This window comes from Anabrus simplex, chromosome 5, assembly GCF_040414725.1.
Source record: "Anabrus simplex isolate iqAnaSimp1 chromosome 5, ASM4041472v1, whole genome shotgun sequence".
NCBI lineage: Eukaryota > Metazoa > Arthropoda > Insecta > Orthoptera > Tettigoniidae > Anabrus > Anabrus simplex.
The window spans coordinates 329638299-329661252 of record NC_090269.1 but is presented as its reverse complement, the minus strand read 5'-3'; the positions used below and the strand labels follow the sequence as shown (position 1 = coordinate 329661252).

At 43.6% G+C, this 22954-nt stretch overlaps 1 protein-coding gene across 1 annotated transcript in view; it reads right to left on the bottom strand.

Annotated features, from left to right (window-relative positions):
• eve (even skipped) overlaps positions 1-20731 on the bottom strand; it is a 71198-nt gene extending 50467 nt beyond the window's left edge. The window contains exon 1 of the mRNA XM_068227824.1: positions 20491-20731. Coding sequence (XP_068083925.1) covers positions 20491-20731 — 241 coding nt within the window. The remainder of the gene's footprint in view (positions 1-20490) is intronic.
• Positions 20732-22954: the final 2223 nt, after the last annotated feature.

Genomic DNA, 22954 nt, shown 5'->3' with positions numbered 1-22954 from the left:
GTAGTAATCCCCTCTGTTCACAGATGAATAGTCTCTTCCTGAGAATTAGACACTCGGTCTGTCGCGCAGTTCCTCCAGGCTTAAAATAATAAACTGTACGACTAGCCAGTGACCGACATCGTAATAGTGTCACGAGAAGCTGGTCTCACCATAAAGAAATCCTCTAATCAACTAGTTTTTCACCTCCGTTTTTGCTCGTAACAGACTCCCATCCTAATCGATTAGCTGTAGAAACTAAGCAGGAGGGTGGATGTTTTATCAGCGAACTGTTTCTCCTTCCTACTTATGTACTGAGAGAGCAGGCTACTACTTTTTGTAAAGCATCACACACAGCACAGATGGGGCCCTAGCTACAATCACTCAAAGCTAAATACCCATGCCTTTAATAATACATACACTTATTAACAGAATGCCTGTAATGCAATTTAATGGTTATTGGATCTACGAGTTATTCATCTTAGTGGTGAACGCAACATTTGGTCGGGTGGGGGTAGGAGTATTTAAATGCCATTTACCGGTATTTGAATATTATGTTTCCTCTTATTATTATTAAACGGCCGAGAGGATTCGTCGTGCTGACCGCACGACACCTCGTAATCTGCAGGCCTTACGGGCTGAGCAGCGGTCGCTTGGTATGCCAAGGCCCTTCAAGGGCTGTAGTACCATGGGGTTTGGTTTGGTTTTTATTATTATTCCTGGCTTTTTCTAATTTATTGGGGTTGACACTAGGCATTAATTTGGTCCAATTTTACGACGGGATGCCCGTCCTGACACCAACCCCATGTGGAGGGATGTATTCGGTATTGCGTGATTCTGTGATAGATAGTGCGATATTTTGCATGTGTATTAAAAGAAATGTTTTAAGACAAACACAAACACCCAATCCCCAAGCAAAAGGAATTAACCACACGAAATTAAAATCTTCTACCCGGTCGGGAATCGAACTCATGACTCTTTGAACGGAAGGCCAGTACGCTGGACATTCAGTCAAAGAGCCAAACATTTTCTTCTTCTTCTTCTTCTTCTTCTTATTATTATTATTATTATTATTATTCCAACTCCGTAGTTTGTGTGATTAGCTGCCAACCCCGGAGACCCAGATTTGATTCCCGGCTCTGCCACGAAATTTGAAAAGTGGTACGAGGGCTAGAACAGGGTCCACTCAATCTCGGGTGGTCAAGTGATTGGAGGGGGTTTCGATTCCTACCTCAGCCATCTTCGAAGTGGTTTTCAGTGATTTCCCATTTCCTCTCCAGACATGCCGGGGTGGTACCTAACTTAAGGCAATGGCCACTTCCTTCGCTCTTCCTTGGCTACCCCTTCTAAGCTTCTCATCCCTCACAGGGCCCCCGTTCAACATAGCAGGTGAGGCCGTCTGGGCGAGGTAGGACTACTGGTCCTGCTTCCCAGTTGTTTCCTCGCGACCGAAAAGTCTGACGCTCCAGAACATTGCCCTTGAGGCGGTATAGGTGGGATCCCTCGCTAAGTCCGAGGGAAAACCAACCCTGGAGGGTAAGCGCATTAAGAAAGAATTATTATTATTATTATTATTATTATTATTATTATTATTATTATTATTATTATTATTATTATTATTATTATTATTATTGCTACCAGGCGCGGTTCTACCATAGGTCACACGGTAACGTGCCCTACTGTCCCATGGAGGATGATTGCCCAGATGTACTTCCACTTAATACAATAACCATTACCACCACCTATCGTCCATGAAGCATTTAAAAGAACACGTATTCATGACGTTATTTTTATTTGAAGTATCTTTTTATAATAACTTTTATGTGTTACGTTCCTTTCCCGTGTTGGAAGAAACTTGGCAACATGGCAACATATCTCACAGCTGCGAGAGGATTAAGGGCAATGAAATCCATTGACTAAGGCAGGGCCTCTCAGGGTGCATGCGCCCCACTTGCGCCGTAGCGCTCCAAACCCGGGCTGAGTTGAGCCGAGTATAGCCGAGTAGAGCCGAGCATAGCCGAGTAGCCCAGAGACGAAGCGTTGATCCGAGCCATACCGAGCGGCACCGAGCGGCACCGATGCACAGTGCACGGAGCTCTTGCGCCTCGCTCTACACGCGTGAGATTCTGGGCGTTTGAGAGGCCCTGGACTAAGGCCACAACAAATCTGAGACCGAACATTTCGGTGCTATAATAGATCTTTCTCATAGCTTATATTCTGTACATTGGATGGTGTTAGGAACAGTTTTGTTGACTTTCCATATAGCATCTCGTAGGCCGAGCGAAATTTTCTTTCTTTTTCTAGAGAACTCGAACCCTCCTTTCTCCAATGAAGGAAAGCTTTCTCACATAAACTGTATGAAACTAGAAATAAGAATAACGTTGGGGGGAGGCGGAATATTATCCGTAAAAAAGAAATGTTTCTGCAGTATTTTATTTCACTGTTTCAGAGTGAACCAAACCAGTGGTGCCAATGCAGTAATTTCTCCCCTAGACCTACAGGATTCGAGATGTTTCTAGGAAGGAGAAAATTTTTGAAAAATGCTATATTCATGTAGCGGTTGAGGGGTTATTTTAACACAAAACTGACGACTGTCAGCCAAGTAGCACCCACAAGGCCAGCAATTCTAGCGTCTGAGCCGTTCAGCGCGGCATCAAAACCGCCTGGTGGCCATGAGCGTTAAGGCGTGATGTCAATATGCTATGACATCTGACATCGTGGTTAGCCACTGCGTGTCCCATCGGTCGAAAACATTTTCACCATCAGAATGTTGGCCTGCTGGGTAGAATAGATTTGTGGTATACTATTTTTAATCACTAGACTGCGTGTCAAAAGCCTGGATCCAATTCCAGACCTCTCCGAAGTGCTCATATGGAGTGAGGTCATATGATGCTGTTGATGGTGATTCGTCTATCGGATGGGCACGTGAAGCTTTGAGCAGACCCCTTGATGTTATTGGACAGGAGTAGGCAACGTACCGACACCGGGTTTCACCCTCTCGTCATCATCTCACATCCATACGCGCAGGTCGCCCATGGGAATCAAATAGAAAGACCTGCACCAGGCGAGCCGAACATGTTCTCGGATATTCCCGATACTAAAAAGGCATACGATAAGTAAGCCCGGCATCGAACAAAATAATCCCATATATTATGTTAAATTGTCTGACTCGTTGGCTGAATTGTCAGCATACTGCCCTTCGGTTCAGAGGGCCCCGGGTTCGATTCCCGGCCAGGTCAGGGATTTTTACTTGGACCTGAGGGCTGGTTCGAGGTCCACTCAGCCTACGTGACTAGAATTGAGGAGCTATCTGACGGTGAGATAGCGGCCCCGGTCTAGGAAGCCAAGAATAACGGTCGAGAGGATTCGTCGTGCTGACCACACGACACCTCGTAATCTGCAAGCCTTCGGGCTGAGCAGCGGTCGCTTGGTAGGCCAAGGCCCTTCAAGGGCTGTAGTGCCATAGTTTTTCTTTGCACGCAATCTAGTGATTAGAAATTGTATACCACCACGTCACCTACCCTGCCGGCCCACATTCTGATGGTGAAAATCTTTTCGAACAACGGGACTCGAACCGGCTAACCTCGGTGTCAGACCGTTTAGACTTCAACGCCTTAACAATCATGGCCACCAGGAGGGCTAGAAGTAGGATGTAGTAGTTATGTAAAAATGAAAAAGTTAGCTCGGGATAGGGTGGCATGGAGAGCTGCATCAAACCAATGTATGGAATAACGAAACAAACCTATAGGTCAGTAGCAATAGTGGAAAAGCATTGTTAGTCAGCTTTATGTTTTCCCCCAAAAGCTTCATTCTTCATTAGAATGGTTAAGGCAGAGTAAAATAGAGACACAACTCAATGATGCCAGTTAATTCAGTTGTACCACTTCTTGGTCGGATGGACAGTAAGTGTTGAATTCACAGATTCCCCAGTTCGTCCTCCGGCCGGGAATTTTTGTCACGTCTGGTTAATTCGAGCTGGTCCTCACCAGGTGTTTTTATCTTAATGCCTCTTCATCTCAACACAGCATGTACAATGGTAACTTAAGTATCACAGAGAAAAGTAAAACTAAAATGCATTCTTCCACATAGGGTTGGTGTCATGAAGAACGTCGGTCGTAATACCGGGCCAAGTTACGTAAGTTATGTGGCACGGATCGCACCAGGTTTGAGGAATATCGGCAAAGGAATAATTACAAGATGTCAGTTATTTCACTTCAAGCGGAGGAGATCGCAGCTCGAGCATGGAGCCGGGCGCACTCTCCGAGGTACGGAGTTTTCGAATTGGTGAAGAGGTCCCCGGTCGATCATGAGCGCAGTCGGCAAGGCAACAGCGAGCGCCTGGAGGAATATGACCGAGATTTGTAGGCATTACTTTCCGGTCGAGCACAGGAGATCTCGTGGTAAGAGAGATGTGTGGTTCGCTGTATGCGGAGTGATAGGTGTCACCTGACGTTGGACCTTTAAGAAGAAGAAGAAGTGAATACAATTTCTCCCCAGTAGTCTACTGCTCAATAATAATAATAATAATAATAATAATAATAATAATAATAATAATGAAAATCCATAGCCCGTCTCCAGTCATTTGACCGGGTCAGGAATGGATTGCATGAAGCTCCATCTAGCGGCGAGGATAGGAAATGTTATTTTGCTTTACGTCGCACCGACACAGGTAGGTCTTATGGCGACGATAGGGCAGGAAAGGCCTAGGAATGGGAAGGAAGCGGCCGTGGTCTTAATTAAGGTACAGCCCCAGAAGGGTGCCAGGTGTGAAAATGGGAAACCACGGAAAGCCATCTTCAGGACTGCCGACAGTGGCGTTCAAACCCGCTATCTCCCGGATGTGAGCTCACAGCTGCGCGCTCCTAACCGCACAACCAACTCGCCCGGTAGAATAGATAGGAAATGTGCCGGTTGCCAAACCCTGTCGCATTCCTCTGGAGCAATGGTAAATGACTGATAGATGAAATAAAATGTTAATGAAGAATGTTACTGGAATGAAAGAAGACAGGGAAAACCGGAGTACCCAGAGAAAAATTTGTCCTGCCTCCGCTTTGTCCAGCACAAATGTCACATGGAGTGAACGGGATTTGTGAAGATTGGAAGAGATAGACAAGGGAGGGACAAGAAAGAGGGAAGGAAGCGGCCGTCGCCATAAGTTAGGTACTATCCCGGCGTTTGCCTAGAGGAGAAATGGGAAACCTCGGGAAACCACTTTGAGGACGGCTAAGGTGGGAATCGAACCTTCCTCTATTCAATTGACCTCCTGAGGCCGAGTGGACCCCGTTCCAGCCCTCGTACCACTTTTCAAATTTCGTATCAGAGTGGGGAATCGAAGCCGGGCCTCTGGTGGCTAACCACTACACCACAGAGACGGACCAAAGATAATATTACTATTATAGATGTTATTTTGGCCCATTAAAGGTGGCTTACATGAATGTGTAAAATAGGTCATGTATCTGTGTCGGACTAGTCTACTAAACTTATAAGTGCGTGCTCTGTTGTATGTCAGATTTATTAAACTACATTAATTTAAATTAAATGATAGCTTCTTACAAATATTTCCCTTTCATTCGACTCCAGCAGGCACATCCTCATTAGTCATATTTACCGTCCATGGTATTCTTTCCATTCGTCTCCAACATCACAGCACGGATGTCACTAATCTTTATTTGCCAATTCGTAAGGAGCAACACTCCAGATATAACGTTGCATTTATTTTGTTTTCGCTTTTTAGGGTAGGTTTCTGGAGGTTAGAATAATTGTCATTTCCTTGTTGGAAAGACACAGGATATGTTATAATTTTGGACATTCCGGACCAAAAAGAGGAAAATATATTCGGTAAATGCAGATAAGAACGAAGTGCGAGGTTGGGACGTTCATTACCTGTTGAATAGGGCTAATCAAGAGCAGTGACCGAGCAGGGTGCGCTAACAGGACCTAATCATATTCTCGAACCACATAATCGTATCGACACCCTCCCAACAAACATGATCACTGTCCAGGCGAATCATGTGCAATCCATTGGATACAGAGGGATTGGTGTTCTCTAGCTGAACAATAATTTCTAACGCCCTCTCAATAATTGTCCGTCCCCTGTTTGTTTATTGGCCATTATTTCGTCACGCCGATGTGCATATGTTTCCCCGCCGGCAGTAAGCGTGTGTCCTCGTTTTATGAGTGATGTCATCGTGCAATTCGCTCCTGCACTGTTTTGTCAGATTAACACGAGGGGTGGGAATAGCCTGTATTAATTATTGTGCCCAGTAATTATGTTTATGGTTTGTGCACAGTGCAGCATAATTTGCAACTCTAAATCTGGGTATCGAGTTTGTTTTATTGTGAGTGTCTGTGCCAGAACTCTAGCAGCCTGTGAAAAGAATCATGGTAACCGGCAAACAGAAAATCACCAACGCTGTTATCAACCTGGGTGGAAACACTATTCAGAGGGTATCGCACTTCAAGTAGACCTACCTAGGATGATGGCTACCACAAGAACGGGATCTGGATTTGGAAATCAGTACCAGAATCGCCATTGCAAGAAGTCTGTTTCAGAAATTTCAGGATGTGATCCACTGTGCGTTGGTGTGCCGTGAAGTGTTATGTGCAGGGCCCCGATTTTCATGAAAGGTCATTTAACTGTCCGACTCTATGGCTAAATGGTTAGCGTTCTGGTCCTTGGTTCTCCAGCTCCCAGGTTCGATTCCCGGCTGGGTCGGTGATTTCAACCTTAATTGGTTAGTTCGTCTGGCTCAGGGGCGCGGTGCGTATGCCATTTTCATAATGTCATCGTTGCGCGAGCAATACCCGCTATCTAACAATGTTCTTCCGTAAGAATGGTCACGCCTCCAGCCACATGCAGTCAATCAGAACAATTTTCGTTGTATTCATTTTCGTATGCTGATGTGTAACGGAAAATGAACCCTATCATACCGCAGGTGTAGGAGTGTATATACGTTTGCATGACGTATTTACGCACTCCTACAGTAGCCTATAAGATATTTAAGGTTCATTTACCTTTACACATTAATATACGAAAATGAACACGACGAAAGATGTCCTAATGGACTGCATGTGGCTGGAAGGCGTGACCATTCTTAAGGAAAATAATGGATAGAAAGAGTATTGTCAGATACGCGGTATTGCTCACGTAGCGACGATATGTAGCAAGAGTGCCCATGCCCGGGGGCAAAGGAGGGGGCGGTCGCGGTTCCCACCTAGCTCTCAGGGAAAGGCAAAAATTATTATTATTATTATTATTATTATTATTATTATTATTATTATTATTATTATTATTATTAAAGCAAAGTGTTAAAAAACGATAATGCACATATTTACGAGTTTGGATAAATCTTTTCTTTTATTTCTGGGAAATTTCATAGCTCTTTTAAAGCATTTTAAACTAATTTTTAGGACATTTTATTGGTCTTTCTCGGCATTTATTAGGTTATGTGGACGTACTAATTTACGGTGTCAAAAGATGGACACAAGGTTTCTTCAATGAAGCGACTGCAGGCCTCTGAAATGTGCACGGATTTTAGAGTCCAACAGACAGACCACATCATCAACGAGGAGAGACTTGGCAGCGCCGAGAAATCATATGAAATATTAACCCTCGCAAAAAAACAAAGAAAAGGTTTAAAATATCTCAGTTAATACTGGATTTTAAGAAGAAATGTCGGAACTATCGCAATTGCTTAGATTACAGCTTTTTATCTGCGCCTGGGAAAATAGAACTAAGACAGCTGTAAATCGGGAGGCACTGAAATATTTTTTTCAAACACTAAAATGATACTGGAGATCGTTTCCTCGAAGAGAAGCGCTGTAACTTGCGACATAAATGACATCGTAAACTTCCATTATGTACCGAGTGCTGACAATGGGAAACCACACGCAAAATTATTTGTAGAATAGCGGACAGTGTAATTAAAATCCACCTGTTTCATGGACACAAGCGTCACAGTTAGCGGCTCCGTGCCGTCAGGCAACCTGGATCCATCTTGTTCATTTAGCTTTGAATCTTCAATCTTCAAGCTAGAAACTCAATTGGACCACGGTCTACGAGCCCGGAAAAAATTCTTCTATATCCATCGAGACGCCAGCCATAAAAGTCTTAGCAGCTATGTTAACTTAATTTTCAGAATCCATTCTTCTCAGGAAACACCCACTGAGATTGAAATTTCGGCAGAACGAAAAACTGCACAGCTGGACGCCCAAGACTCGAATTTACACCCAGCTATTCTGAATTTCTCTACTCATTCCAAAGAAGTTTTCCTTTCATTTTGAATTCTAATATTTGCAACAGTAATATAAGCTAATTTAATGTGCAATTTTATTTATTTACAAATTTTACCCTGTATTTAAGTGAACTAAGCCAATCCCTCAATTAGCTTAGTCAGCGTTAATATATTCTAGTGTCAGACTCCTCGGCTGAATGGTCAGCGTTGAGGCTTTCGGTTCAGAGGGTCCCGGGTTCGATTCCCGACCAGGTTGGGCTTTTAATAATGTGCGATTAACTCTTCTGGCTCGGAGACTGGGTGTTTGTGTTTGGCCCAACGCTTCCCTCTTCATATTCAGACAACAGATCACACTACCAACCACTACAGATACACGCAAGAGTGTTTACGTCCCTCCACTTAAGGTTGGCGTCAGGAAGGACATCGAACCGTAAAACAGGGCTAAGTCCACATGTGCTACACAGTTCGCACCCGCGACCCGACAGCTATGGGAAAAGCGGTAGAAGCAGAAGAACGTTAATAGATTTCGATAGCGTATACAAAGCATTCTTCTGGTCTGGATGCCTACTGTTACTGAGAAGTAACGTCCTCCATAATTTGCAGCTGAGAATGCATGATCAGCTTGATACTACAAACCGCATGTCGTAAACATGTCGAAGTATTTGTAAAGAAGATCCCCTACTAATATTTCTGTGTGCCTTAAACCGATGTCACTAATTAGCAAAGCTCAAGGGGCCGCAGCGGCTGGACACAGAGGGCAGGAAACTGGTAATGAATGGAACTCGTTGCTCAAACAACAACCTGCTACACAAAGGCTTGAGGTAAGAAATAACTTGCTGGGGAAAACAATGCTGCCAGTATGGATTCTAGGAAACCAGCCGAGCAAACTGACTCCAGCTGTTCTACCGAAATAGAAATTTTTGCATCTGAAGAACACTAATACAGTTATAGCTGGAGGTTCCAGGAACACGCAGAAATGTTGTTAGCTTGCTGATACGAAAGTGCTCTCTGCAAAATCTCCGGTGTTCCAATATCTAACCACCCATTCCGTAGGTCTGTTCCAAGACAACACAGAGATACTGTCATCAAGGTGCTAACTACCGACAGACTATATGTGATCTCAGTGTCGTATGCAGGGCGGGGAGGACGGGTTAGGGTCTACTGGGTTTGAACTGCACTATAAAAAAAAAAAGTAAAAATGAAACTCCAGCGGAATTCAATACACTGTCTGATCAGAAGCAAGATAGCGTGAGCCCTGGCTGTGAACTATGGTCGTAATATTGAAAGATGCGTTCTGACAGTTCTTAGAGAGGCGTTCGTTTACTGCCCGCTTGGGCGGAGAGAAGGGAGTACGGTAGGAGATAAGGTTGCTATGGAAACGTGGGCGGACCCACTGCGGTTGCGATGGAGATAAGCCTGCTGGCCGACTCGTGTTGCTTGGAGTTGTCAAACCTCTCACATCTGAGTTAAGCACAACAGAACACAGCGGTCTGAACGAACGAACAAGTGAGCCGTAAGCGAAGGGAAAGAGAAAGGACACCGAACAATGCTCCTCCCTTGAACCCGCTTTGTCAAAACGCCTCTTTTAATATTACAGGCATACATGGTGTACGAGGAAGCCCACTGGGTCGCAGAAAATCGAAGTAGCCTATACGCAGAATTGACATCATAGCGATCGACAGGAAAACTAGGAATCTATTATTGATTCCACCGTATGCTTTGAATCTGACAAAGATCAACCAATGACAGTCGATCGAGAAAAGAAAGAGATTTACGTACGAGCCAATAGCAAACTATTTTAAGACCTTCTACGACCTCAACAATGTCATGGTTACAAGGCTGATGGTAGGGTGTTCTCCAACTTTTGCACAGGTTTCGGTCTGAAGAAACAGTTAAGTTGCCGTATTGGATCTGAAAGGCTCCTGTCACATTTTGTGAAGACACCCCCCTTTTACTTACATCATAAGTGGATCAATATTTATGTGACTGTTCATTTTCCAAATAGCTAAATAAATTTATGTAGGCCTACAGTACTACGAACGCAAAGACTTGATAGTATGCTTTATCATAACAACCCACAAATTAGGAAGCAGGTTAAAGTAAATTAAATATGACAAATTTAATCTCTTTAATACTTTCTCACATTAAAAGTAACACCTGCGACCAGAAATAATAATAATAATAATAATAATAATAATAATAATAATAATAATAATAGAAAAGCATTAAAATAATGGTTAGCTTGCTGGCCTTTGGTCACAGAGGTCCTGGGTTCGATTCCCGCCAGGGTGCGGAATTTTAACCATCATTGGTTAATTTCACTGGCACGGGGGCTGGGTGTAGGCTGTGTCGTCTTCATCATCATTTCATCCTCATCTCGACACGCAAGTGGGCTACGAGCGTCAAATCAAAAGACCTGCACCTGGTAAGCCGGACATGTCCTCGGACACTCCCGGCACTAAAAGCCATAGGCTACGCCAGTCTTAAGAAATGAATCCTACTTCACGAAATTCTACATACTGCTACTGTGTGATCTTGGTACGGAAGTGATCAATATGACACTATGGCATATTATAGTTCAATGTGTAATATCACGGTGTCCCAAGGAATGAAAGTAATGTTGTCGCAAACACTTATGGAATAATTCGTTATCGTTAACGAAATCTGAATAATGATACGCAGTCCGAAAAGAACCAGGAACGAAAGTACAATTCGGTAAATGAGGAGGAAAGCGTTGTTCTCAGCATGGCCAAAGTTTACATTCTGCTTCTACGAAGGAAGTTTATTTGGTATAAGTTGAAACGGAACTGATTCAATCTAAAAATTAAACTAAACCTATGGCATTTTTAAAAGACACCCCTCTCTCTTTTCTAACCATAAAATTCCACTCTCTTGAAGACAAAATTGGGTACCGAAAGAGTTGGCTACGTGGTTTGCATCATGTGTAGCTGTTAGGCCTACTGTAGGTTGGGGGTGGGGGGTGGGAGGGCTCAAACCCCGCTAACGGCAGTCCTGAATATAGTTTTCCATGGTTTTCTTATTTTCACATCAAGCAAATGCTGGGGCTGTAACTTCATTCAGGCCGCTGTTGGTTCTTTCCTATCCTATAGCCGCAAAAAAAAAAGTTGGTGCGACATCAAACCACAAGCAAAATAAGAAAATAAATAAATAAAATAAATAAATAGGTGCCATTGCCGCCACATCTCATCGAGATGGGTGGGCAGGATCACTCATACGCATCTTCAAACCGATGTCAAATTGCCGGTAGGGCCGAGACCGGGCAAATGGACAAACAGTCTGCAATTTTTATTTCTATAAAAGCAGAAAGATGATCATTTTATCCTGCCCTGTAAGGAATTTGGGAAGTTCCTTGATCCGGGAAGTAGTGAAACCCCCATACAAACAGGGAATGCTGTGTTATCTTATTATCATGCCATAATATAGACCCCCTCCCCGGGCGCTACAGTCCTTGAAGGGCCTTGGCCCACCAAGCGACCGCTGCTCAGGCCGAAGGCCTGCAGATTGCCAGGTGTCGTGTGGTCAGCACGACGAATCCTCTCGGACGTTATTCTTGGCTTTCTAGACCGGGTCCACTATCTCACCCTCAGAAAGCTCCTCAATTCTAATCACGTAGGCTAAGTGGACCTCGAACTAGCCCTCAGGTCCAGGTAAAAATCCCTGACCTGGTCGGGAATCGAACCGGAGGCCTCCGGGTAAGAGGCAGGCACGCTACCCCTACACCACGGGGCCGGCACTTGATACAGACACAAACTCTAAAATTTATGTAATGTGTTATAAAATTGTATTGCCGGGCTGAGTGGCTCAGGCGGTTAAAGCGCTGACTTTCTCAGCTCAAGTTGGCAGGCTCAATCCTGACTCAGTCCGATATTTGAAGGTGCTCAAATACGTTAGTCTTGTGTCGGTACATTTTCTGGCACTTAAAAGAACTCTTGCGTACCAAATTCCCGCATCTCGGCTTCTCCTAAAACCTTAAAGTTGCACGCACTCTTCACTGTGATTTTTTTTTGCTCTTATGGCGACGATGAGATAGGGAAGGCCTAGAAATGGGAAGGAAGCGGCCGTGGCCTTAATTAAGGTAGGCCTACAGCCCCAGCACTTGCCTGGTGTGAAAATGGGAAACCACAGAAACCCATCCATCTTCAGGGCTGCCGACAGTGGGGTTCGAACCCACTATCTCCCGGATGCAAACTCACAACTGCGCGCCTTTAACCGCACGGCCAACTCGTCCGGTACTTGACTATTATACTGCAATGAAGAAATAAAATTAAAACGATGAAACTGGGAAGGGGCACAGAGAGCCTGGAAGAGAGTAGTCTACATTACGATGAGCCGCTGACAGTCGCATGTCCACCGTGCCCCAGAATCTAAGGAGTCCACAACAATGTAATCATGTAAATGGTAAACTATCACCCCGTCAAAAACAGCTAGTTGTGGACATCACAAGAAGTGCCATGTTTCCGATTAGCTGCAATGCAACTGCAGTAACAAAGCAAAGCATTCTCCCTACAGGCCATGCAGGCCCTGGGAGTGGTGGAAGGTAAAGGCTTCCACTATTCGTAACCTCGGCACTTGATGGGGTAGAGTGGTTAGCTCGACGCCCGGCCGCGTTAGCCCCCAGACATAAACCTGGTACTCATTTTTAGTGGAGGCCATATGCACCTTCGGAAGTGGAAATCTCATTTCTTAAATTGTACGACTTCCTGACGGGGATTCGAACCCACGTCCTTCAGGGCGAACCGAGTACGCCTTTACCGCCTCAGCCAGACAGCCCCTGTAATGCACCTGCAGTAAAAAAGCGAAGCATTTTACTACAAATAACCTCGACCAGTATATCTCTCATAGTCGAAAAAAATGAATAACAAATTTACTTTCAATCAACATTCCAACTACCACTCAACATACAGTGCAATTTATCATCCCAGCAAACGGAGGTGTATAATGAAATTGCTATATTCTTAAAAGACCGATTTAAGACATTAAGACTATAAAGTTTGACGTGCTACGACATCGGAAAAAAATAACTAAACATAGCCTACTACACTTGCGGTGTTTAAGTTTCTTCTTTTCTCCTCTCTCTCTCTCTCTCTCTGTATATTCGTATGCGCGTGCGAGTATTCTGAAAGATGTGTATATGTATTCTAAGCGCATATTTACGGTTTATATTTTCTATTCCAATGTAAGTTATTTGTAGCTGGCTGTTTGGTCTGGTAGGCTACTTAAAGCCAATAAAGGGAAAATAATCTCTCGTAGTGGGCGAAGCCACAACACTAAGCTTGATAGAGTAGTTAAGTTAGTTCTACGCCCAGGAATTAACCTGTTATTTACTTCCATTGATATCATATTGATAAGTTAGAAGTAACAAACATGAAAGTAGTGAGAGTGTTCGGCGGTACAACAACGCGAGAACAATGGCAGGAGGGTAATAGGAATGAGCAGAAAAGGCTAAGTTAGGAATGGACTCGATTGAAGAAGCTGTACGCATTAACTGGCTTCGGTATAATAATATAATTTCGTGTGGCTATATCTAGCCGAGTGCAGCCCTTGTAAGGCAGACCCTCCGATGAGGGTGGGCGGTATCTGCCATGTGTAGGTAACTGTGTGTTATTGTAGTGGAGGATAGTGTTATGTGTGGTGTGTGAGTTGCAAGGATGTTGGGGACAGCACAAACACCCAGCCCCCGAGACATTGGAATAAACCAATGAAGGTTAAAATCCCCGACCCGGCCGGGAATCGAACCCGGGACCCTCTGAACCGAAGGCCAAGACGCTGACCATTCAGCCAACGAGTCGGACACTGGCTTCGGTGATGGGGTCATATGAGGCGAATGGAGTACGGTATGTTACCTAGGAGAACAATGTACACTGACTGACAGAGCAAATGCAACACCAAGAAGGAGTGGTCAGAACTTTATGCCAATTGCAGGGTAGACTGACGTCACTGAGGTATGCTCATGATGTGAAATGCGCCGCTGTGCTGCGCACGTAGCGAACGATAGATGGGACACGGCGTTGGCGAATGGCCCACTTCGTACCGTGATTTCTCAGCCGACAGTCATTGTAGAACGTGTTGTCGTGTGCCACAGGACACGTGTATAGATAAGAATGCCAAGCCGCCGTCAACGGAGGCATTTCCAGCAGACAGACGACTTTACGAGGGGTATGGTGATCGGGCTGAGAAGGGCAGGTTGGTCGCTTCGTCAAATCGCCGCCGATACCCATAGGGATGTGTCCACGGTGCAGCGCCTGTGGCGAAGATGGTTGGCGAAGGAACATGTGGCACGTGCGAGGGGTCCAGGCGCAGCCCGAGTGACGTCAGCACGCGAGGATCGGCGCATCCGCCGCCAAGCGGTGGCAGCCCCACACGCCACGTCAAACGCCATTCTTCAGCATGTGCAAGACACCCTGGCTGTTCCAATATCGACCAGAACAATTTCCCGTCGATTGGTTGAAGGAGGCCTGCACTCCCGGCGTCCGCTCGGAAGACTACCATTGACTCCACAGCATAGACGTGCACGCCTGGCATGGTGCCGGGCTAGAGCGACTTGGATGAGGGAATGGCGGAACGTCGTGTTCTCCGATGAGTCACGCTTCTGTTCTGTCAGTGATAGTCACCGCAGACGAGTGTGGCGTCGGCGTGGAGAAAGGTCAAATCCGGCAGTAACTGTGGAACGCCTTACCGCTAGACAACGCGGCATCATGGTTTGGGGCGCTATTGCGTATGATTCCACGTCACCTCTAGTGCGTATTCAAGGCACGTTAAATGCCCACCGCTACGTGCAGCATGTGCTGCGGCCGGTGGCACTCCCGTACCTTCAGGGGCTGCCCAATGCTCTGTTTCAGCAGGATAATGCCCGCCCACACACTGCTCGCATATCCCAACAGGCTCTACGAGGTGTACAGATGCTTCCGTGGCCAGCGTACTCTCCGGATCTCTCACCAATCGAACACGTGTGGGATCTCATTGGACGCCGTTTGCAAACTCTGCCCCAGCCTCGTACGGACGACCAACTGTGGCAAATGGTTGACAGAGAATGGAGAACCATCCCTCAGGACACCATCCGCACTCTTATTGACTCTGTACCTCGACGTGTTTCTGCGTGCATCGCCGCTCGCGGTGGTCCTACATCCTACTGAGTCGATGCCGTGCGCATTGTGTAACCTGAATATCGGTTTGAAATAAACATCAATTATTCGTCCGTGCCGTCTCTGTTTTTTCCCCAACTTTCATCCCTTTCGAACCACTTCTTCTTGGTGTTGCATTTGCTCTGTCAGTCAGTGTACTTTGTCGTAGAGGGTAAGAGAAGTTGGGGAATCCAAAACGACGATGATTAAACTCAATTTCTAAAGATTTAAAAACAAAAGGTCAACGAGCTAGTTACAAATAGCCTAGAGGATTGTGAAGGCGGTTAGAACATTTACAAAGGCTTGCAGACTGAACGCGGAAAGTCATAACAGTCTATAATGAAGATGTAGGCCTATGTCCGGCTCCATGGCTAAATGGTTAGCGTGCTGGCCTCTAGTCACAGGGGTCCCGGGTTCGATTTCCGGCAGAGTCGGGAATTTTAACCATAATTGGTTAATTCCGCTGGCACAGGAGCTGGGTGTGTGTGTCGTCTTCATCATCATTTCATCCTCATCACGACGCGCAGGTTGCCTACGGGAGTCAAATCAAAAGACCTGCATCTGGCGAGCTGAACTTGCCCTCGGACACTCCCGGCTCAAAAAGCCATACGCCATTTCATTTCATGAAAATGTACGTAGTAGCCTATATGTACTCTCCAGAAGTGGAAGTTTCATTTCTACATTTATTTTCTGATATTCCGACTGGATATCGAACAGACGTCCTTCTGGATATATCAAGCATGCCTCTTATGGAGAGACTCTGCGTTTAAAGAAATAATTCGTTATGAATTTGCTATAACCATTAAGTTAAACAGCAGGGCTGCGTGGCTCAGACGATAGAAGCACGGACCTTCTGAGACCAAGTTGGCGGTTCGATCCCGACTCAGATCGGTGGTATTTGAAGGTGCTCGAATATGTCACCTTCATGTCGGTAGACATGTTGGCACGTAAATGACAAAATTCTAGCACCTCGGTGCCTGGGAAAACGGTAAAAGTGTGTAGTGGAACGTGACTCAAATATTATTGTGACTTTCACCAACGGAATGTTGAGAGATTGTGTACGAGAGGTGGTGGTATACAACTTCTAGATTGCGTGCTAAAAGCCTGGGTTCAATTCCAAACCTCTCCCCAGCGTTCACGGAGTGAGGGCATATGAGGGTGTTGATGGTGATTCGTTCATCGGATGGAAACGTTAAGCCTTGAGGACATCCCTTCGTGCTATTCGACAGGAGTAGGCTATGTGCCGACACCGGGTCTCACCTCTTCCTTTTTACATTAGCCTACATAGGCTACTGCAGGTCGTCTCCGGGCGTTACCTAGAAAGACCTGCACCCAGGCCTCTCTGGAGGTCATACGAAATCGAAATCGATTATTATTATTATTATTATTATTATTATTATTATTATTATTATTATTATTATTAGAGCCTCCGTGGCTCTGGCGCCAATGTGGCCTCTCACCGCAGGGTTTCGTGATCCAAATCCCGGTCACTCCATGTGAGATTTATGCTGGACAAAGCGGAGGCGGAGGAGGTTTTTCTCCGGGCACTCCGGTTTCCCTGTCATGTTTCATTCCAGCAACACTCTAATATCATTTAATTTCACCTGACAGTCATTAATCATTGCCCCAGGAGTGCGTCAAGCTTCGGCAGCTGGCACAATTCCTATCCTCGCCGCTAGATGGGGGCTTCATTCATTCTATTCCTGACTCGGTCGAATAACGGGAAACAGGCTGAGGAATTTCATTTTCATTATTATTAGTAGTTCTATGCACTTATGGAGAGACACTGCGTTGTAAGAAATAATCTATAAATAAGTAGGCCCTAAGGTTAGAACAAACGGAAGAGTTCTGAGACTTTTGCTCCGAGTCCCTTCATGAACCACCGCGCATGGCGACGGAGATCCCTTATTACATCTGACATCTCTGATATAATAATAATAATAATAATAATAATAATAATAATAATAATAATAATAATAATAATATTGTCCGGCTCCATGGCTGAATTGTCAGCGTAGAGTCCTTCGGTTCAGAGGAGCCCTGGTTCTATTTCCGGTAGCGCCGGGGATTTCAATCGCATTTGGTTAATTCCTTTATCTCGCGGCTTAATAAACCACTTAATTTACATAAAACATATCGCACTATAATCCACCACATAAACACGCAATAGTGGGCCTAATAACTTACATCCTTCCACCAAGGTTGGCGCCAGGAAAGGCATCCGGTCTAAAACTGCCCTATATCCATATAACGTGCCGTTCCTACGTACATGGGAAAAGTCCAGGAAGAAGAAGAAGGTAATAATAAAGTTACTTAGCATCCATTTTGATTGCTACCGTCTTAACAGACACTGAGTTCTCGGAATTTTAACCCGGAACCTAACGACGCAGAGTTAACCTAAAATGCACCGACATCATCAGAAGAACAATGACTAAATGACTGACTCATTAAGGATGGCCAGCGTTTCTAACGACCGAGCGAAAAGGCGGTTCATCGTAAAGTTATAAAAGTCAACACATAGTAGACTAATGCCCTACAATAATGATAATAGGCTATGATACGTCGATCGAGTTAGATACGCGATACGAGCTTACATTCGAGAGATATTGTTCGAACCTTGAAGATAGCTTTCCGTGGTTTTTCCTTTTCACACCAGGTAAATGCACCAACTGTGCCTTAATTAGCCTAAGGCTACAACTGCTTCCCTCTGAGCTATCGTAGTGCGACGTTGAAGCATTAAAGGAAAATAATAATAATAATAATAATAATAATAATAATAATAATAATAATAATAATAATAATAATAGCTCAGGCCTGTACCAGCATCGTGGGTGTTTTAATTAAGGTTATTTATATTTACAACTTATTTTTTAAATGATAACAATATCAAGTAATTATTAACAGTTGGATCGTGTGTTACGGTGCGCTTTCTCTACTGCATATTCTGGAAAATAGCGGGTAGTATCTTTCTTCACGGCCCGATGAACTTAACACAATTCTAGCCCTAAATGTTTATTAATACATCTACTCGCAAACATCAACAAAAGCCTAAAAAAGTGAACCAAGAAACATCATAATTATAGGAAAAGAGAAAATGCAAAAATTCAGAAATGAAATATTATCCTTCTCTTTTATTATAAAAATTGTTTTCTGATTCTTGAGTAATGCTACCGGAAGTTTTCAATATAGACTAAACTAGGAGCCATTTTTCAGCAGATATTTTCGAGTGAAAATGATGGTGTTACTTTCCACTAGCAGATTCGGTATTAAACAAAACTTATTACTTCTCTCAAGCAACTGAAGATTATAGAGAAGTCACTTCAAGAGGTATTGATTATAAACTTGAAGATTAATTAATAGCAAAAAATAACATGATAAATAATAATTATGACAAGTGTAAATAAAATTTTCAAGGAAGGTCTGTTAAAGGCAAGACGAAATACCACAGCACACAGCAGAACACAACCAAAATCAACCAATTACATTGCTGTCAAGGAATCCTGAAGTTGACACATTGAACAAAGAAGTAAATAAATAAATAAATAAATAAATAAATAAATAAATAAATAAATAAATAAATAAATAAAGTGTCATTATTCTTGAAACGTCTTAAGTAGCAGGACTGATCAATTAAGATCAAGAGTGGTAGAAAGATGGCCCAATAATGTTCAATTTATGGACATGTCGCAAATCCGTAATACAAACTATCAAATAATATTAGGTGGATGTTTTATGGTTACAGATTTCCTCGAAACGTCTGCTCTTCCTCAACGTTCCTACAGCGACTTATTTGGTGAACAAACAAACAAACAAACAAACAAATGATCGTTGAGCCAGCATAAACCACTATGTGAAATATTTTAGCTTAGATCTTTGGCCGGTAAAATTTTGTCTTCTAAGGTTCTATATTTTGCGAATATTGTCAAGGAATTCTCGCTCTTCATAACATGTAAGTTATGCTGTGGGTCAGTATTTCTCCAAAAATATTATCACATAAGACAGCGGTTTTCGCAGACGCAACGGCGAAATGTCTTTAATAGGCCTAAAGAATGCAAGAATTAGGTTTTGTCTACGTAAAGATTTGCGGCCGTAATAGAACCGCCCAATACAAGAAGCTTTCGTGTCAGCAGAATGGTAACGTCAGAGTGGACAAACGTTTCGACAGAAGTAAGCAGATAAAAGTGGTGGTGATTATTGTTTCAAGAAGAAGTAAATCTGAGCAACCATCCTCAAGTAAGCAGGAATAGCTGAAAAAATCGTTGTAACTGTCTATCTTTCCACCGCTGATCGGATTTCAAAGTAAGAAAGTCTTGGATATTTGTGGAAAACCAGTCTCTTACCACAGCATAATAATTCATGAACACTGCGATCCATTTCAGGACTTTGTCCACAGTAAGTAGCACCACCCTCGTGAAACCTTATCTCGAGATCGGTTCAAACTGTCATTTCCTGCTGCTTGTAGCCAGACTTCGTGACGTTAGTTTCCCCTCATTTCCCGACGTTTGAAAGAAATTAATCACTCAAAAAAAAAAAAAAAAAAAAAAAAAAAAGGTGAACGCATGGTCTTGTGAAAGTTTCTAGCAGGTAAACTTTTCTTAGAAACAACTGAACCTATAGGCATAATGTTTGTTGCTGGTATCCAAAGGGTTTGTATCTCAATATGGGAAATGAATTACATTTTGATAATAAAACAATTAATTCTGATAAAATATTCATTGCGAGGAACTTTCCAAACTACGGAGCGACTATTTAAATGCTTTTCCCTGACTTTAAATAATTTAGCCTACTAGACAGGCAATATGGCCTAATTTGAATTGAATCAACAGAAATATGACTAATCTGAACGAATTACTTGAAAATCTTATTGACTTTGTGTTAATTAATAGTCACTTTACTGGTAAAGATGCCATTTACCAATCAAGTCAAATAAAGTCTGAAAAATCCGATCTTTCGAACGTATCTCAAGCCCTTTCTTAAGCCTACAAAACTAAACTGATAGTTACTTGAAGAGATTACCTACACCACCGATTAATTAATTCTCTTACATCCTGGGGTTTTCTGCCGGTGAACATGTTACCAATAAAGTCAGTTATTTCAAGATAATCTTCTTCATTATTATAAATGTGAATTAACAATACCTTTTGTTGTCTCGTTCTTGATCTGACTCGGGGGCGGAGACGACTGGTGATGAATTCCTGCGGAGGCGGCACTGGTATAAGCGGGGGGCAGCAGGTCGACTACCACCGTGTTGTTCTTGCTGACTGTATGGTGAGCCAAACTGTGGGACTTGCTGAAGTCTTCAGGGGCGGCTGACACCACTGTCTGGTGGTCCAGCACTCCGCCGGCAGTCTGGTGCAAAACACGGAAACTCTGCTGCATGCTTGGTTTTGGTCTTCAACACTTCACACATCAACAGTCCAACCTTTCTTCAATCCTCGGAATTATTTTAAGTTTAAAACTTATTTTTATTAACACTTCAAATTGTATGTTATATTACATGTACACAGTCACTAATGGTTAGTCCACGGTAATGCCACTCCAGTTTCTTCTATCGATGGGTCGCGGACTGTCTGTCAACTCCAGTAGCGGTAGTAGGACCTGCTCGGATCGCTTTCCAGCCAGCACTGATAACTACCTACTGAGTACCTTTGGGAAAAGTCCATTAACTCATTTAGCGATGCTTACCACTAGTAAGACAGCTTCTGGTTGGAGCAGAGGGCCCAGATGTTTTACGTGCGCTGCCATTGGCTGAAGGGGGCGTGTCTAGGGGAGCGGCGTGGCTAGGGATGTAGTTGTGCGGGGAACGATAATAGGAACAAGGCTCCGCCTTTTCACGTTATACAGAAGGGGGGAGTTTGACAACTTTCTCCTACAAGGGACAAAGAGGCTGAGCAGTTTTCGGAGTCCTTTTATCTCTTTGTCGGTTGATATCATGAGCCATCCAATATACTTGAGCTTTCACCTTCATACTTCGTCCGCTTAAATCAGGGACTGCGTTCGAGATTACAAAGGTCTCACGAAGACATGCTAATGAGAAAAACAGATGCAATATGCTCATATGGCGGCGCTCAAAGACATCAGTCTCTGAAAAACTTGGTCTCTTCCTTGCATGTACCGCACGCAAAATATTTTACTTCTGTCGCAACACATGAGCTTATATGGAAAGATATGAGGTTAAAAAGGTAGCCTATACAGAGGCGTAGCCAAAGTGATACAGCCCGCCTGCCAAAAATAAAATTTTGGGCCCCCTCAAATAAAATTTTAAATTTAATTAAGTAGGCTTATAAGTAAAAATGTAATTACAGTAGGTAAAAGTAATTCATTATATTCTCAAGTTATATGAACTTCTTCTTCTTCCTTTTCTACGGCTTTTTCCACACCTGAGGGGTTGCGGGTGCGAACTGTGTAGCACATGTGAATTTGGCCCTGTTTTACAGCCGGATGCCCTTCCTGACGCCAACCCTATATGGAGGGATGTAATCACTATTGCGTATTTCTGTTGTGATTGGTAGTGTAGTGCGTTGTCTGAATATAAAGAGGAAAGTGTTGGGACAAACACAAACACCCAGTCTCCAGGCCAGAAAAATTAACCAAAGGTAATTAAAATCCCCGACCTGGACGGGAATCGAACCCGGGACCCTGACCATTCAGCCAATGGGTCGGACACGCAAGTTATATGAACAAAAGATTATTATTAGGACCTACATAGGGCCTAATGGTTAATAAGTTTAATTTGACTGCCTCCGTGGTTGAACTGCTAATCATGCACCACTTAGATGTTCATACTTAACTTTAATTGGTTTCATTTATCAGTAATTATAGAACTATACTCTGTAAACGATACAGAAGTCTCGATTATAATAATTTATACCCTTACAGCACAGAAAATTATAGGAAAAAAATTAAATAACAAAACTTGAAAAATGTTTGAAAAATATCAAACCGCACAACTGATAAACCTAGTCTATTACAATAATTTCACGCAAAGAGAGCTCGTTTGAAACTGAGTTGAAATGAAATAGCGTATTGCTTTTAGTGCCAGGAGTGTTCAAGGACAAGTTCGGCTCACCAGATGCTGGTTTTTTGATTTAACGCCCGTAGGCGACCGGCGCGTCTTGATGAGGATGAAATGATGATGACGACACATACATCCAGCGAAATTAACCAATTATGGTTAAAATTCCCGACCCTGCCAGAAATCGGACCCGGATCCCCTGTGACCAAACACCAGCACGCTAACCATTTAGCCATGGAGCCGGACGAAGCTGAGTTGACTGATTGTTACTACACCAACTTCTTATTGGCATTACACATTTTTGTGGAATAAATCTGAGACAATAGGTAGGCCAACATGTTCTGCAAAACTGTGCATAATACGATCTCAGGTGCACTAAACAACAAAAAGGTATCGTTTTCTAATTCAATTTTCTCATCATTTCCTAAATTTGGGGCAGGTCTTCTCTGAGGAGCGTATCGCGGTGTTACGAGAGACGGCAAAGCTGTGCTGTGTTGTACTCAACACTTATTCTTCTTCTTCTTCTTCTTTATCTGTTTAACCTCCAGGGTCGGTTTTTCCCTCAGACTCAGCGAGGGATCTCACCT